General features: G+C 41.9%; 1 protein-coding gene across 4 annotated transcripts in view; it reads right to left on the reverse strand.

Moving 5' to 3' along the window:
• The window catches only part of LOC136168622 (membrane cofactor protein-like), a 42,894-nt gene extending 31,280 nt beyond the window's left edge, over positions 1–11,614 (reverse strand). For all 4 annotated transcript variants that reach the window (XM_065936309.1, XM_065936307.1, XM_065936308.1 and 1 more), the window contains exons 1-3: positions 11,451–11,614; positions 6,190–6,378; positions 5,754–5,856 (exon numbers count right to left, since the gene is read on the reverse strand). In XM_065936309.1, the coding sequence (XP_065792381.1) occupies positions 5,754–5,856; positions 6,190–6,378; positions 11,451–11,493 (335 nt within the window). In that variant the 5' untranslated portion in view covers positions 11,494–11,614. The remainder of the gene's footprint in view (positions 1–5,753; positions 5,857–6,189; positions 6,379–11,450) is intronic.
• Between the last annotated feature and the right edge of the window lie 4,429 nt (positions 11,615–16,043).

Here is a 16,043-nt window from a genome sequence, read left to right on the forward strand (position 1 = left end):
AAAGAACAGATATTGAAAGCATCAAGGGAAAAGCAACAAATAACATACAAGGGAATCTCCATGAAATTAACACCTGGATCTTTCAGGAGAAACTCTTCAGGCCAGAAGAGAGCGGCAGGATATACTTAAAGTGATAAAAGGGAAAAACCTACAACCACAATTACTCTACTCAGCAAGAATCTCATTCAGATTCAATGGAGAAATCACAAGTTTACAGATGAGCAAAAGTTAAGAGAATTCAGAACCACAAAACTACCTTTATAACAAATGTTAAAGGAATTTTTCTAGACATGAAACAAAATATAAAGACATAAAAAAAGGCCAAGCAATAAAGTAAATGGTAATAGGATCATACACATCAATAATTACCTAAATGTATGTATCCAACCAAAAGACAGAGATTGGCCGAATGGGTACAAAAACAATACCCTTATATATGCTATCTACAAGAGACTCACTCTAGACCTAGGGACAAATACAGACTGAAAGTGAGGGGCTGGAAAAAGATATTCCAGGCAAATAGAAATCAAAAGAAAGTTGGAGTAGTAATACCCACATCAGATAAACTAGACCAAACTAAAGACTGCTACAAGAGACAAGGAAGAACGCTACATAATGACCAAGGGATCAGTCCAAGAAGATGTAACAATTACAAATACATATGCATCATCATAGAAGCACCTCAATACATAAGGCAAATGCTAACAGCTATGAAAGGGGAAATCAACGGTAACACAACAAGAATGGGAGTCTTCAACAATGCACTCACACCAATGCACAGGCCATCTAGACAAAAAATTAAAACTAATAAGGAAATATGAGCCTTAAACCATACATTGAACCAAATGGAGCTAATTGATATCTACAGACATTCCATCCAAAAGCAGTAGAATTCACTTTTTTCTCAAATGCAAATGAAATATTCTCCAGGATATGTCACATCTTAGGTCAGAAATCAAGGCTTGGTAAATTTAAGAAAATTAAAATTGCATCAAGTGTTTTTTGTGACCACAGTAGTATAAGATTATTTATCATCTGTAGGAAAAAAATTAAAAAACACAATACATGGAGATTAAACAATATGCTTCTAAATATGCTTCAGTGATGAAGAGGTCACTGAAGAATTCAAAGAATATATAGAAACAAATGACAATGAAAACACAAAAATTGAAAACCTATGGGATTCAGCAAAAATGGTGCTAAGAGGGAAGCTTATAGCAATACAAGCCTACCTCAAGAAACAACAGAAACATCAAATAAACAGCTTAACCTTACACATACAGTAACTAGACAAAGAAGAAAAAAAAACCCAATAATTAGTATAAGGAAAGAAATCATAAAGGGCAGAGCAGATATAATTGAAAAAGAAATGAAGGAAACAATAAAAAAGATTAATACAACTAAAAACTGGTTCTTTAAGAAGATAAAATTGACAAATGATTAGCTAGATTCATCAAGAAAAAAAAAGAAGATTCAAATCAATAAAATTAGAAATGAAAAAGGAGAAGTTACAACAGAAGATGCAGAAATACAAAGGACCATAAGAGAATACTATGAGCAACTCTATGCTGACAAAATGGACAACCTGGAAGGAATGCAAAAATTTTTTGAAAGGTACACTCTCCTAAGACTGAGCCAGAAAAAAAGAGAAAATATGAACAGACCAATTACAAGTACTAAAATTGAAAGTTGATTAAAAAATTCCCAACAAATAAAAGTCCAGGATGAGATGGCTTCACAGGTGAATTCTATTAAACATTTAAAGATGAGTTAACATTCTCAAACTATTCCAAAAACTTAGGAGGGAAGAACACTCCTAAGCTCATTCTATGAAGCCATCATCATGCTGATAAAAAAGCTAGACAAAGATACCACATAAAATAAAATTATAGGCACTATTACTGAAGAACATAGATGCAAAAATCTTCAACAAAATACTAGCAATTCAAATTGAACAATACATTAAAATGTACCTCCACCATTATCAAGTGGGCTTTATCCCAGGAATGCGAGGATTTTTCAATATCCACAAATCAATTGGCGTGATACGCCATGTGAACAAATTAAAGAATAAAAGCCATATGAGCACCTCAATATATGCAGAAAGAGGTTTGACAGAATTCAACACCCACTTACAAACACTTTCCAGAAAGTGGTCATAGAGGGAACCAACCTCAACACGATAAAGGCCATATATGAGAAACTCACAGCAAACATTTTTCTCAGTTGTGAAAAAAAGCATTTCCTCTAAGATCAGGAAGAAGACAATGGTGCACACTCTCACCACTATCATTCAATACAGTTTTGGAAATGCTAGCCATGGCAATCAGAGAAGAAAAAGAAATATTGAATCCAGAATTGGAAAAGAAGGAGAAAACTTGCACTGTTTGCAGATGACATGATACCATACATAAAAAACCCTAAAGTTATCACCATAAAATTACTAGAGCTAATCAATGAATTTATTAAAGTTACTGGATAAAAAAATTAATGGAGAGAAATCCCTTGCATTCCTATACACTAACGATGAAAAATCAGAAAGAGAAATTAAGGAAACAATCCCATTCACCACTGCAACAAAAGCAATAAAATAAGGAATTAACCTACCTAAAGAGTCAAAAGATCTGTATGCAGAAAACTACAAGAAAGAAATCCATGATGACCATAATAGATGGAGAGATATACCATGTTCTTGAATTGGAAGAATCAATATTTTCAAAAAAACTATACTACTCAAAGCAATCTATGGAGTCAATGCAATTCCTATCAAACTAGCAATGGCATTTTTCACAGAAGCAGAACAAAAATTTCACTATTTATATGGAAGTACAAAAACTCCCAAATGGCCAGAGAAATCTTGAGAGAGAAAAATAGAACTGGAGGAATCAATCTTCCTGACTTCAGACTATGCTGCTGCTGCTGCTGCTGCTGCTAAGTCACTTCAGTCGTGTCCGACTCTGTGCGACCCCATAGACAGCAGCCCACCAGGCTCCCCCGTCCCTGGGATTCTCCAGGCAAGAACACTGGAGTGGGTTGCCATTTCCTTCTCCAATGCATGAAAGTGAAAAGTGAAAAGTGAAAGCGAAGTTACTCAATCATGTCCGACTCTTTGCAACCCCATGGACTGCAGCCTAGCAGGCTCCTCCGTCCATGGGATTTTCCAGGCAAGAGTACTGGGGTGCCATTGCCTTCTCCATCAGACTATGCTACAAAGCTACAAAGCTACAGTCATCAAGACAATATATGGTACTGGCACAAAAACAAAAACATAAACAAACGGAAGAAGATAGAAAGTCCAGAAATAAACCCACACGGCCATGGGTACCTTATCTTTGACAAAGGTGGCAAGAATATACGATGGAGAAAAGACAGTCTCTTCAATAAGTGGTGCTGAGGAAAATGGACAGCTATATGTAAAGGAATGAAATTAGAACACTTCCTAACGCCGTACAAAAAAAAATAAACTCACAATGGATTAGAAACTTAAATACAAGGCCAGAAACTGTAAGCTGTTTGAGGAAAATAGAGGCAATATACTCTTTGATATCCTCTTTGACCCACCTCCCAGAGAAATGGAAATAAAAACAAAAATAAACAAATGGGACCTAACTAAATGTCAAAGCTTTTTTTTGCACAGATAAGGAAACAATAAACAGGATGAAAAGACAATGCTCAGAATGAGAGAAAATAATTGCAGATGAAACACCTGACGAAGGATTAATCTCCAGAATATATAAACAGGTCACACAGCTCAATCTTAGAAAAATAAAAGGCCCAATCAAAAATGGGCACAAGCCCTAAACAGACATTTCTCCAAAGAAGTTAGATTGCCAATAAATACATGAAGAAATGCTCAACATCACTTATTATTAGACAGATGCAACCAAAGTTACAATCAGGTATTACCTCACAACGATCAAAATGGCCATCATCAAAAAACTAGAAACAATAAATGCTGGGCAGGATGTGGAGAAAAGGGAACCCTCTTGCACTGTTGGTGAGTATGTAAATGATACAGCAACTATGAAGAGCAGTATGAAGATTCTTTAACAAATTAGGAATAAATCTTCCATATGACCCAGCAATCTCACTGCTGGGAACATGCCTTGAGAGAACCACAATTCAAAAGACACATGTACCCAATGCTCACTGCAGCACTATTTACATTAGCCAGGACATGGAAGCAACCTAGATGTCTATCGATAAATGGGTAAAGAAGATGTAGAACATATACACAATGGAATATTACTCAGCCCATAAAAAGGAAAAAAATGTAAGTCAATTCTAGTGAGGTGGATGAACTTAGAGCCTGTTACACAGGGTGAAGTAAGTCAGAAAAAAAAAAATCTCATATTATACACATATATCTGGAATCTAGAAAAATAGTACTGGTGAATCTATTTGCAGTGAAGGAGTGGAGACCCTGACTTAGAGAATGGCCTTTTGGTCACTGTGGGGGAAGAAGACCGTAAGATGAATTGAGAAAGTAGCCTTGACATATATAACCTGTCATATGTAAAATAGATAGCTAGTGGGAAGCTGCTATCTCTCACAAAAAGCCCACAGGGGTGGGATGACAGGAACAAGGGAGGCTCAAGAGGGAGGGAATAAACATAATTATGACTGATATGCCTTGCCATATGGTAGAAACCAATACAGCATGGCAAAGCAATTCAGTTCAGTCGCTCCGTCACGTCCGACTCTTTGCGACCCCACGGACTGCAGCACACCAGACTGCCCTGTCCATCACCATCTCCCAGAGCTTGCTCAAACTCACGTCCATCAAGTCGGTGATGCCAGCCAACCATCTCATCCTCTGTTGTCCCCTTCTCCTCCTGCCTTCAATCTTTCCCAGCATCAGGGTTTTTTCTAATGAGTCAGTTCTTCGCATCAGGTGACCAAAGTATTGGAGCTTCAGCATATGAATATTCCAATGAATATCCAGGATTGATTTCCTTTAGGATGGACTAGTTGGATCTCCTTGGGATTCCAAGTCTCCTTGGGACTTCTGATAGTCTCCAAGGGATTATCAGGAGTCCTCTCCAACACCACAATTCAAAAGCATCAATTCTTTGGCACTCAGCTTTCTTTCTAGTCGAACTCTCACATCTATACATGACTACTGGAAAAACCATAGCTTTGACTAGACGGACTTTTGTCAGCAACGCAGTGTCTCTGCTTTCTAATATGCTGTCTAGATTGTCCATAGCTTTCTTTCCAAGAAGCAAGCATCCTTTAATTTCATGGCTGTAGTCACTATCTGAAGAGATTTTGGAGCCCAAGAAAATAAAGTCTGTCACTGTTTCCATTGTTTCCCCATCTATATTGTTATCAAGTGCTGGCACCGGATGCCATGATCTTAGGTTTTTGAATGCTGAATTTTAAGCCAGAGTTCAGTTGACAATTCTACCTCCTATTTCTAAAAGCCTCACTTCAGCTTAGATTTTAAATAGGGTACACTTTATTGTCAAAAAATAAAGTTACCATGATTACTACACTTTTAATGCATACAATAGATTTATTATTACATATCATAAATTATACAATTTTGCTTTAGTTCAGCTTAAATATTTTTCTATTGCACAAATTTCAAATCTTCATAAAAAATGCAAAAGTTGTTTGGCCACAAGTATAATTTGTCACATAGAAAGCAAGATGAAATCAAGTTTATAGAAACGCTTAAGAAGAGGAGCAAAACCAAAATACAGTTAGTAACATTTAACCTTATTTTCTGTAAGTAGCATCTTACTTACCCCTGATTACAAACAAAGTGAGCCTGTGAACCAAACAGAATACTTCCATTGACAAAGTAAACTTGACCATTCATTGGATCTCCCAGATTAGGACATGATTTTCCTAAGAGAAAATATTAAAATTTATTGGTTTACAGCAATTTCAAAAATAGATTTAAATCAAATTCAAAATTCTACAATTCCTGCTTGAATTCATGGGGATCTTATTATTCATTTAATTATTATTTCTTTCCATATTATATGGCCAAACATGATTAATATCTACCTAAGTAACCAATTGCCAAGAAAAAGATTCTTTGGGGATTTTTTAAGCCTGAAGAAATGCACTGCCATCTAAAACCTATATTCACATGAGAGAACCATTATTGCAGTAGACGAATATGTGCACTAAAATGTGTGAAACTCTCCAGAGCAATAAAAAAAAAAGTTTACTTACTTGTACAGGCCTCCTCGAGAGCTGACCATGTATTGTCATCCTCACAAACAGCAGATCTGGAACGAAGAGGAATTATGGGCTTGAAACCTAGGCGACAGTCATATTGTATACGTTCCCCAGGACGATACCTGGGTTTAGGCGCACCCTGGAGCCTCATGGTTTCAAACCTTGGTGGATCACCACAGGCATCTAGGAATAGAGAGAATAAGAACATGAAAATAAAGTAGCTTACTTCTTTCATCAGGCAGGGACTGTGGCCTGGCACCAGGCAGGTAGGACAGAGTAAATAGACAGATTCTTGGCAAGATTTCAAATGACTGTTCTTGCTTTTACCCAAGTGGGAACTGTTGCAAGGGATGTACCTTGCTTATTTTAAATGATAATCCATGAGCTTTTGGTTTGTTGAGTATTAAGGTGAAATTTCATTCAACACTAAATTGAAGATAGCACCAATGTTTTTGGTTTTAAAATATGTTTATAGGTATGTGTCCTTCCCCACTTCTTTCCAAATTCATTATTTTGACATTCACCTCTCCTCTAAGAGGTCTTCTCTAAGATTATGCTTCCATAGTTTGAAACACAAGCGTATGATCACCTATCACTTTGGGTTCAGTTTCCTCTCAGAAGGCAAGGTCCTAGAGGGCAGGGAGCATATACCTTCTTTTTCTACTACACTCTGTACACACTGGGTGCTCAAGACATGCTATGGCAAGAGGTAAATATCAAATAAACCTTGTAGATATCATAGATCAAAATAAATATTGACTAAAATATTTAAAATTATGACTTCCTTTTATGTGTTTTGTATTAGTGAATTGAGAATTTTGCAAGTAAATGGAAACCCTTGAAATATCAAATTTTATTACTTTGAATAGCCTTAGTAAAAATTGGTTTCTTGGATGTTCCAGTAGTAATCATTTAATCTTCTTTCACTGATTAATGAATTGTGCATTCCCTTAGAAACTCCCTGCAGTAGCTCTTTGGGCTGTTTATCCAATGCATCTGGACAGTGAAGCTGTTATATTGCTATGCTTTTCGAATTTTTTTTACCTCTGTCCTTTTTTTGTGGGGGGTTCTTCCCTAGAACAGTGTTGTTCCTACTTCAGCAAGTCCTCTTCATTTTAATTATCTGTGCTCTTGAAAATCTTATAAATGTTAGAAAATAATGTAAAATATTATGGTGGAGACACATTGGTTAAAGTCGTAAAGTGTTAAAAGGAGGCAGAGGCCTTTCCTATAAGGTTATAGGACCTAAGGAGAAGGGAGGTAGACTATTTTGATCCCTGAGGGAACTTTTCTTTCTTATTCTTTGGGTCTAGGTCTTTAGACCGAAAGACTAGTCAGGAGAGAACTCTAAACAAGTGAAATGTTATCCTCCTTTTTCATCATTTTCTAAATTCTAAACTCCTCTCTTGACATTCTGTCCAACATTTCACTACACCAAGTGCTGAAACCCACTTTTGGCAAAATGTTTTCAACATTTCCACTAATCTGGTCTTAATATATGAAATCTCCTCAATCAACTGCCCAAAACAAAAGCAACAAACAAACAAACAAGGATGCAGTTACTAAAAACAGTGTTTAAAGATCAGTACTAAAAAGCCTCTTAAAAAAGTAAATAAATAAAGAGCCTCTTGACGGTGACAGAGGAGACTGAAAAAGCTGGCTTGAAACTCAGCATTCAAAAAGCCAAGATCATGGCATCAGGTCCCATCACTTCATGGCAAATAGATGTGGAAAAAGTAGAAGCAGTGACAGATTTTATTTTCTTGGGCTCCAAAATCACTGTGGACAGTGACTGCAGCCATGAAATCAAAAGATGTTTGCTCCTTGGAAGGAAAGCTATAACAAAACCTAGACAACGGTTTTTCCAGTAGTCATGTACAGATATGAGAATTGAACCATAAAAAAGGCTGAGTGCCCAAAAAATTAGTGCTCTGGAATTGTGGTAATGGAGAAGACTCTTGCAAGTCCCTTGGGCAGCAAGGAGATCAAACCAATCAATCCTAATATTCATTGGAAGGACTGGTGCTGAAGCTGAAACTCCAAAACTTTGGCCACCTGATGTGAAGAGCCATCTCATTGGAAAAGACCCTGATGCTGGGAAGGACTGAAGGCAAAAGGAGAACAGGGGGGCAGAGAATGAGATGGTTAGGTGGTATTACCAACTCAAGGGACATAAATTTGAGCAAGTTCTGGGAGACAGTGAAGGACAGGGAAGCCTGGTTTGCTGTAGTTCGTGGGATTGTAAAGAGTTGGACACAACTTAACGACTGAACAAGAACAACAAAAAAATCAGGATAGCATTGAATTTTATGAATAACATTAAATATACTGAATACTTTGAGTCATACATCATCATTTTACAGTAGGAAAAAATGGATTAGAAATGCAATATAATTCCTATTAATAGATACAAATATATAACATCATCCAGAGTTTCCTGGAACCAAGAGAGAAATCAAGTTAATAGCATGTCCATAATTAAATTATACAAGTGTCATTTGTTTATGTATCTGATTTCACTACCTATCTTGAAACCATATCATTGTTATGCCCGATGTCCAAATCCCCGAGCGGGAAGAGAGAAGGCCTCCAAGACAATGCAACTCGCAAAAAGGGAAGTTTATTGCTGACTCGAGTCAGGGCTCCTGCCGCATCCAACGCAGTGGTGCAGGGTCAGAGAGCCCCGAGCCCCAGCTGTTACACAAATTTATAGAGTGCACACTCCATTGGTAGTTGGTTTAAGCGGATTGGTTACAAGTTTGCAAAGCAATTTCATTGGTCAAAACTTTCGCGCACGCGGGACTTTCCCGGGGGTTTCCGCCCCGTTCCTAATTTCCTAATTGGCAAACAGCAGTCAATGTTAAGCGAAAGTTGATTGTATCCAGGTGGCCTGATAATCTTACCACCCAGAAGTAGGAAGGCCTACTCCTAATCTAAGCTGCCTGCCATGGCGTTGCCTCACAATCATGAAGAAAGAATTTCTAATATGAAAAGAAAAGAAATGTCAATGGGATGGTTTAATCCATTTAGCTAACGAGTATTTCTTCCCACTAATGAGCATCATGAAAGGCACACTTTCAACTATATACACTTTGGAATGTATGCTTTGGCAACCAGTTGAATACAAGGTTTAAACATACAAGGTTTAATGATTGAGTCCAATACCATGCTTTTTAATTACCAAATTTCTTCTCTTACTCAGAATACTGAATTCTTTACTCCTGTGTGATTTTCAAACTAAACATTTCTAGTTTCAGAAAACTAGCATTGTGACTAAGTTTTTTCCTAGATAATTTACAATATAATAATTATTGGGTTGCAATGCTATACATTAGCAGCAGATGCCATTATATAATATGATTGGCTGCATTAATAAAATTCCCTAGTTTTCCAGATGAGTTTCTGGAAGATGAAAGAGTCTGTACTACATATCAAAAGAACTGTTCACCTTCTGTACACTTACAAAGGTTGTGCAGAGACTCTCCACCTGCTTGCTAAATTTAAACATCACTCTGGTACTCAAGCACAAAACCAGATCCCTGCCCAGGCAGTACCTTCAATAAAATTCTGGTCTCTGATCAAAGTGAAATCTCATTGAAACCTGACCATCCTGCCCCTTCTCTCACTGTCGACACAAACTACCTTTTAAAATGAATATAAAAAACAAAAGTTTATTGAAATTAATGTCCATGGTTGATTAATAAACTTTTTAGAAGTCTGGTACAATGCTTGTAATTAAGAACATCTACATTCTATAACACTGCACACCTTTTTATCAAACTTGGAAAATGTGCTACAAAATCATGGTTCCAGTCGATGGGGAAGATGAAACTGAATGGTAGATGCATCATCAGTTGTAAAGAAAAGATACTGAATCCAAGCCTTCAGAAACAATTCATGACTATTTCTTACTTTCTGTCTGTTAGGCTTCCTTTGCAAGTAGGCCCCCAGCAGGTAGGCTGGGGTATAAAAGACTTAATGTTTTTATAAAATGCCACGTACAGTATTTTGATTAGTTAGAATTCACCCCTATACATGGGTAACTTAATTCTTTGGAATTTTAACATGCATAAAAAGGGTAACTAGCTGCAATAAAGAAGGGAGAGAATGATTCCACCTGTTAGAAATTAAAAGATTTTTTCCCCAGCAGGTGGCGCTACAGCACAAGTCTTTGGTTTCTCTCTTCTGCGCTGCCTCTGGCAATATCCGCAAATGGGCACTTTCCACCCTCCGCTGCCTCTTGCACAGGTCTTGCCCTGTGGCCACCTTATTACTTTCTATACCTCTTGGGTGTTGGTGCCTTGCTGCTGCCAGCGTCAATGGCATCACCACGTGGAGCACAAGGATGGTGACTTCTGCTGCCTCCAGGACCCTGTTACAGCCTCCACCATCAAAGAGGAACTGGGAGGGCGGGGGGAGTGGGTGGGGGGAATGGGTAGGGCCCCACCCAGCCGTGTTCTTACCTGACCTCCAAATGAACTTCCCAGACCCACACAAAGCCAGCAATAGCTTCCTGGGCCCACACTTGGCGCCACCGGGTGGCACTTCTACAAAGTACACACCAGGGAACACTCTGTGTGGGCTCCCCTAGCCCAGCCAAGCCCCAGGGGCACAAACACCCCTACTCCCAAGTTATCAAACTGCCCAGAGAATACAGGGCAAACGTCCCCACAGCACAACAGCAGCCTAAATACATCCCCAGGCACCTGGGAACTCCCGAGCAAACCGTCACCACCAGCACCAGATCAGCAGTCTGTGGTTCATTTGGTCACCTGATGAGACTGAAGGCAGGAGGAGAGGGGGACGGCAGAGGACGAGATGGTTGAATGGCATCACCGATTCAATGGACATGAGTCTGAGCAAACTCCAGGAGGTGGTGAAGGACAGGGAAGCCTGGCTTGCTGCAGTCCATGGGTTTGCAAAGGGTCAGATACGACTAGCGACTGAACAACACCAACCTGGCCCTTGGTAAGCCTCAGTTTGGCCCATCACCCCGCACCGCTGAGTGCCCACCGCAAGCAAGACTTCTCTTCCAGGGCTATGTAGTCCCTACTCCCCTAGATCTCCACGCAGCCCGATCCGCGGACGCCCTGGTCACGCTTTCTACCCCAACTCCTTATGACCCCGGGGTGGACCCAGCCCCACGACTCTCCCGAGGGACAAAAAGCAGATCTCCTCCCACCCTCGGCTCCAGTCGGCCGGCCTCGCGAGCCGCTCCGGTTCCCCACCAGCGCGCACACTCTGCGGGCTCCTACCGGACACTGTGGGCAGCAGGAGCACGAGGACCACCAAAAGCATCCCTACGAGGCGCCAGAAAAAGGGGGCTCTCGGGGCGACCAGGAGGGGGCTTGCGCGATGCGAAAGCCGCTGTCACTTTCGGGGAGACCGGTGGGAAAGCCGAGCCCAGCCGGGCGGAGCTCTGAGCTCGGTTGCCAGACGCAACAATCCCCAGACTCACAAGGTGTCCGGGGCAGTAACGCGGAGGGCGTGGCTGGGCCTGCCGGGGGCGGGGTGAGGGTCTAGCGGGGCCAATGGGCGGGCTGCAAGGCGGGGCCTCGGCGCTGGGGGCGGCCCCCGAGCCTGGAGGGGCGGCCCCTGCGCTGGAGGGGCGGTCCCTACACTGGAGGGGCGGTCCCTGCGCCTTGGGGGGCGGTCTCTGCGCCCGGAGGGGCGGTCTCTGCGCCCTGAGGGGCGGTCCTTGCGGCTGGAGGGGCGGTCTCTGCGCCCTGAGGGGCGGTCCCTGCGCCCGGAGGGGCGGTCTCTGCGCCCGGAGGGGCGGTCCCTGCGCCTGGAGGGGCGGTCTCTGCGCCCTGAGGGGCGGTCCCTGCGCTTTGGAGGGCGGTCCCTGAGCTTGGAGAGGCGGTCCCTACGCCTTGGGGAGCGGTCTCTGCGCCCGGAGGGGCGGTCCCTGCGCCTGGAGGGGCGGTCTCTGCGCCCTGAGGGGCGGTCCCTGCGCTTTGGAGGGCGGTCCCTGAGCTTGGAGAGGCGGTCCCTACGCCTTGGGGAGCGGTCTCTGCGCCCGGAGGGGCGGTCCCTGCGCCTGGGCGGCGGTCCCTACGCCTTGGGGGACAGTCCCTGCGCCCGGAGGGGCGGTCCCTGCGCCTGGGAGGCGGTCCCTACGCCTTGGGGGGCAGTCCCTGCGCCTGGAGGGGCGGTCTCTGCGCCCGGAGGGGCGGTCCCGGCGCCTGGAGGAGCGGTCCCTGCGCTTTGGGGAGCGGTCCCTACGCCTTGGGGGGCGGTCCCTGCGCCTGGAGGGGCGGTCCCGACACCTGGAGGGGCGGTCCCGGCGCCTGGGGGTAGGGGGACGGGGCGCGGCGCTGCAGAGGGTTCCCCGTGGGCGTGGAGACGTCGGTGCGCCTCCGCCGGCACGCGGAGTGTCTCTGGTTCCTCTGCGTGCAGACAGGAAGGAGAGGCGCGGCGACTCGGCGGGAGTAGCTGTCTCACCGCCTCTTGGTGAAACGACTGTTAACCACCCTACGCAGGAAGGGTGGAAAGGAATCAAGGGCTGGCACGGTCATCATTGTCCCTTTCCCGGAAAAATCAAGCGTAACGACCTGAAAATAGAAATCTAGAGCTTAGGCAGTGGGTCACTGTGGGTCAGACACCCGTCATGACTCCTTTTGAACCTGGGGCCCTCCAGATTGTCAGGACACTTGGGCCCTTGATCGGTCTTTGCCATTAGTCAGGCATCATTCACGACAGTATTTGAGATTTCCGTGGCTGAGTCTCTGCTACTGAAGCCTCTCATGGCCGGATAGATTTCAAAATCACGAAAGGTTTGGCCATCGCTCTCCCAACTACTAAAATCCATTTGTGCTACCCTGTGTTCCCAGGAGAGCATCTCTGGGAAAGTAAATGGTTAAACAACCGCGGGCAGTTAGCAAAATGGGCCTCAACTCTATATAACCCTTGCTATTGAGGGACTAAATGTTTTATGGAAGATGAAATATAGATACATGAAAAAGGTAAAAAGAAAGGTGCGTTAAGGGCCAAATTCTTGGAAGCAATGAATGTCATTACAGTTGGGAGGAGTAGGAATTGGTTAGGTGAAATGGATAAAGGGAAAACTTTTCTGTCGAAACACTCTTGCTAACAATGCTGGGAAATTAAGAGTGAGCACGATTTATGTGTAAAGTTGTAAGTAAACCTGTATGACTAGTAGAAGAAAAACGAAAGTAACATGACTAGCATTAAGGAACAAACAAAAGGAGCTGCCATTTTCTTATTATGTGGCAAAGAATAAAAAGGTCAATCAGTGTGAGCAAACGTGTTGAGGGGACCAATACCCCCAAACTTTTAGTTTTTAACATAACATTTTTTGTATGTTAAAAAGTTTTAATATGGACATGACTTTTAAATCACCAGTCCCATTGAGAATTTATTCTGAAGAAATTGTCAGAGCCGTGAGCAAAGATTATAGCTTTGGGAAACATTTAAACCCTATGTGTCTGGCAGAACTCTTAAGGATTTTATGATAGGTAGTTTACAGCATGGAAGGCTGTGCAACAGTGTAAAAAAAATATGAATATGAGAAACTATGATATATTTTAAGTGGAAAAAGAAGGCTCCAAATCACTATATAACTTTTGTCATTCCTTCTATTAAAACAAAAGTACTACTTGATACACATAAAGGGGTTAGCAGGAAATATTCCAAAATTAGTAGTTGACAGGATTATGGATATTTCATTTTCTTTGTGTTCTTCAGCTTTCTGTATTGACCCTATGTTACCATTTCTAATCAGGTAAAGAAAAAAGGATTACATGTGACCTGCATTTCAAATGTTCATAGAATGGTGGGGACAGAGCCTGCATCACACAGAATAATGCAATGAGAGGATGGTGAGGAAATGGAAATTCTCCCTGTAAAAGTCATATGCATCAGCTGGAATTACAATACTTTATATACATTTAAGCAATTTTCTATCTGAAATATGCTAAAGATATTCTGGGATAAACAAACCATGGAATTTCTTCTTCCTCCCAGAACAACACAGTTTTTTAATTCTTGGAAGAGCATATAAAACTCAAAGTGTGGGTGTGATAAAAGAAACATCTTAGCATCTTGTTTTTGTGGCCTGTGGGTTCTCTAACTGTGGCATGCAGGATCTGGGGTGTGCAGGGCTGGTAGTTGTGAAGCACGGGCTTAGTTGCCCCACGGGCACATGGGATCTTGGATCCCGAAACCAGGGGTCAAACCTGCATCCCCTGCATTGGAAGGTGGATTCTTAACCACGGACCACCAGGGAAGATCATACCTTAGTATCTTGGGTTAAAAACTCCAGACTTTCCATCATAACACAATTAAATGAGATATAAATAAGGAGACAATGAAAGAAAACATAACTAGAGGGCATTGTCATTTCTTTTAATTTTTACAGTTGTGAAAGAGTGTTGTAAAGGAAATACTTTGTGGTTCAGTGTTGGCAATACTTTGTGAGAAGAGGGAATTCTTTCAGTGTTCGCTGAAACCATCTGTACACAATAGTCCATCTAAAGTATATCTCATAAAGCTGAAATAACTTCCGTTTTATTTTTAGGCTTGAAAGTAAGTTTCTTTTTAATTTAGACTGGTTTTTTATTTACAGGTGATAGATTAGATTCAAAGGTTGTGTTTACTGAAACTTTATGACCAGTGCAATTTCTGCACCTAGGATCCATCAAATGATTCTAAGTATAATTGAAGACTTCACATTGATTTCTGAAATTATTTTTGACCCAACAGAGGTTCAATATGAAAGGTTTTGGGCCTCGTTCCCTATTTTTCTGAACAAGCTCCATGAGGCAAAGATGCAGTTTTCTTGTTGTATCTCCAGTGCTGAGATAGTTCTAGATCTATACTAAGTGCATAAAAGCACCCACTAAATACTGAATGAAATAAATGAGTGTTGCCATCAAATGCATTTAACATGTGTCTGTTGATCCCCTTGCCTGGGTTTACCAAATTCTGGGAAATTCTGAGAAATTTTTATATTAATAATGTTAGGCACTAAAAACAAAGCAGGATTTGCCTCTGAAAGGAATGACCTACAACTGTCTGTACAGAAAACTTTCCTAAATCAGGCAGACAAGCTGACCTATGAAGTGAATCTGTTCACTGTTTAACACTTAGCCTTGAGATCATTTTGATGACAGAGTTCAAAGGGAGGTTATGGACTGTGAACTTCCTAAGGTCCTGAGAGGAACAGAACTCAGGAGTCTAGGCTTTGAGTGAAGTGGAGGCTTAAACACTAGTGGTCTCTCCAACAAACTGCCAACAGAAAAATGAGGAGAGAATGGAGAACATGACTGTTTGTAGACCAGATTTTGAACCATGCGGTAGCTCTCCTGCAAGCTTTAGGAATGGTGGTAAGGTAGAGGGAGGTGTCTGGGGATGTTCACTAAATTAAATGATGTTAGATGATCCTTTGCCTCCTCAATGGGTATATTTACATTCTGCTTTTCAGAAGTGGGCACAGCAGCAGGAAGGGACCTATGCATGCTCTCAGAAGGGGGGCTTGCCCCTCACTACAGGTTAGGTATTTGTGAAAACCTGAAAGAGGATGGCTTAACAAGGATAGTTAAGCCGCCTTTCTGATGTTGGTCCTGGGAGCCCCGCCACCTCCGCTTGCACCTGGCAGGCGGACCTGCCAGACCTCAGGAGAATTACTGCGGAGCCACACCCAACACAGGGATCCGGAACCCAGCCAGGCATAGAGAGGAGGGCATTTCTCAGAAGGACCACGACCTCACTTTGTTTCCTCTCGGCTTTTGGAAACTTCACACAGTAAATACATTACAAACTGTATTCCAGAAGTAGGTTTGCAAAGATAAAATCTTTTATTCCTTCCTCATTATAATGGTGGAGAC

This window comes from Muntiacus reevesi, chromosome 5 (assembly GCF_963930625.1).
Source record: "Muntiacus reevesi chromosome 5, mMunRee1.1, whole genome shotgun sequence".
NCBI lineage: Eukaryota > Metazoa > Chordata > Mammalia > Artiodactyla > Cervidae > Muntiacus > Muntiacus reevesi.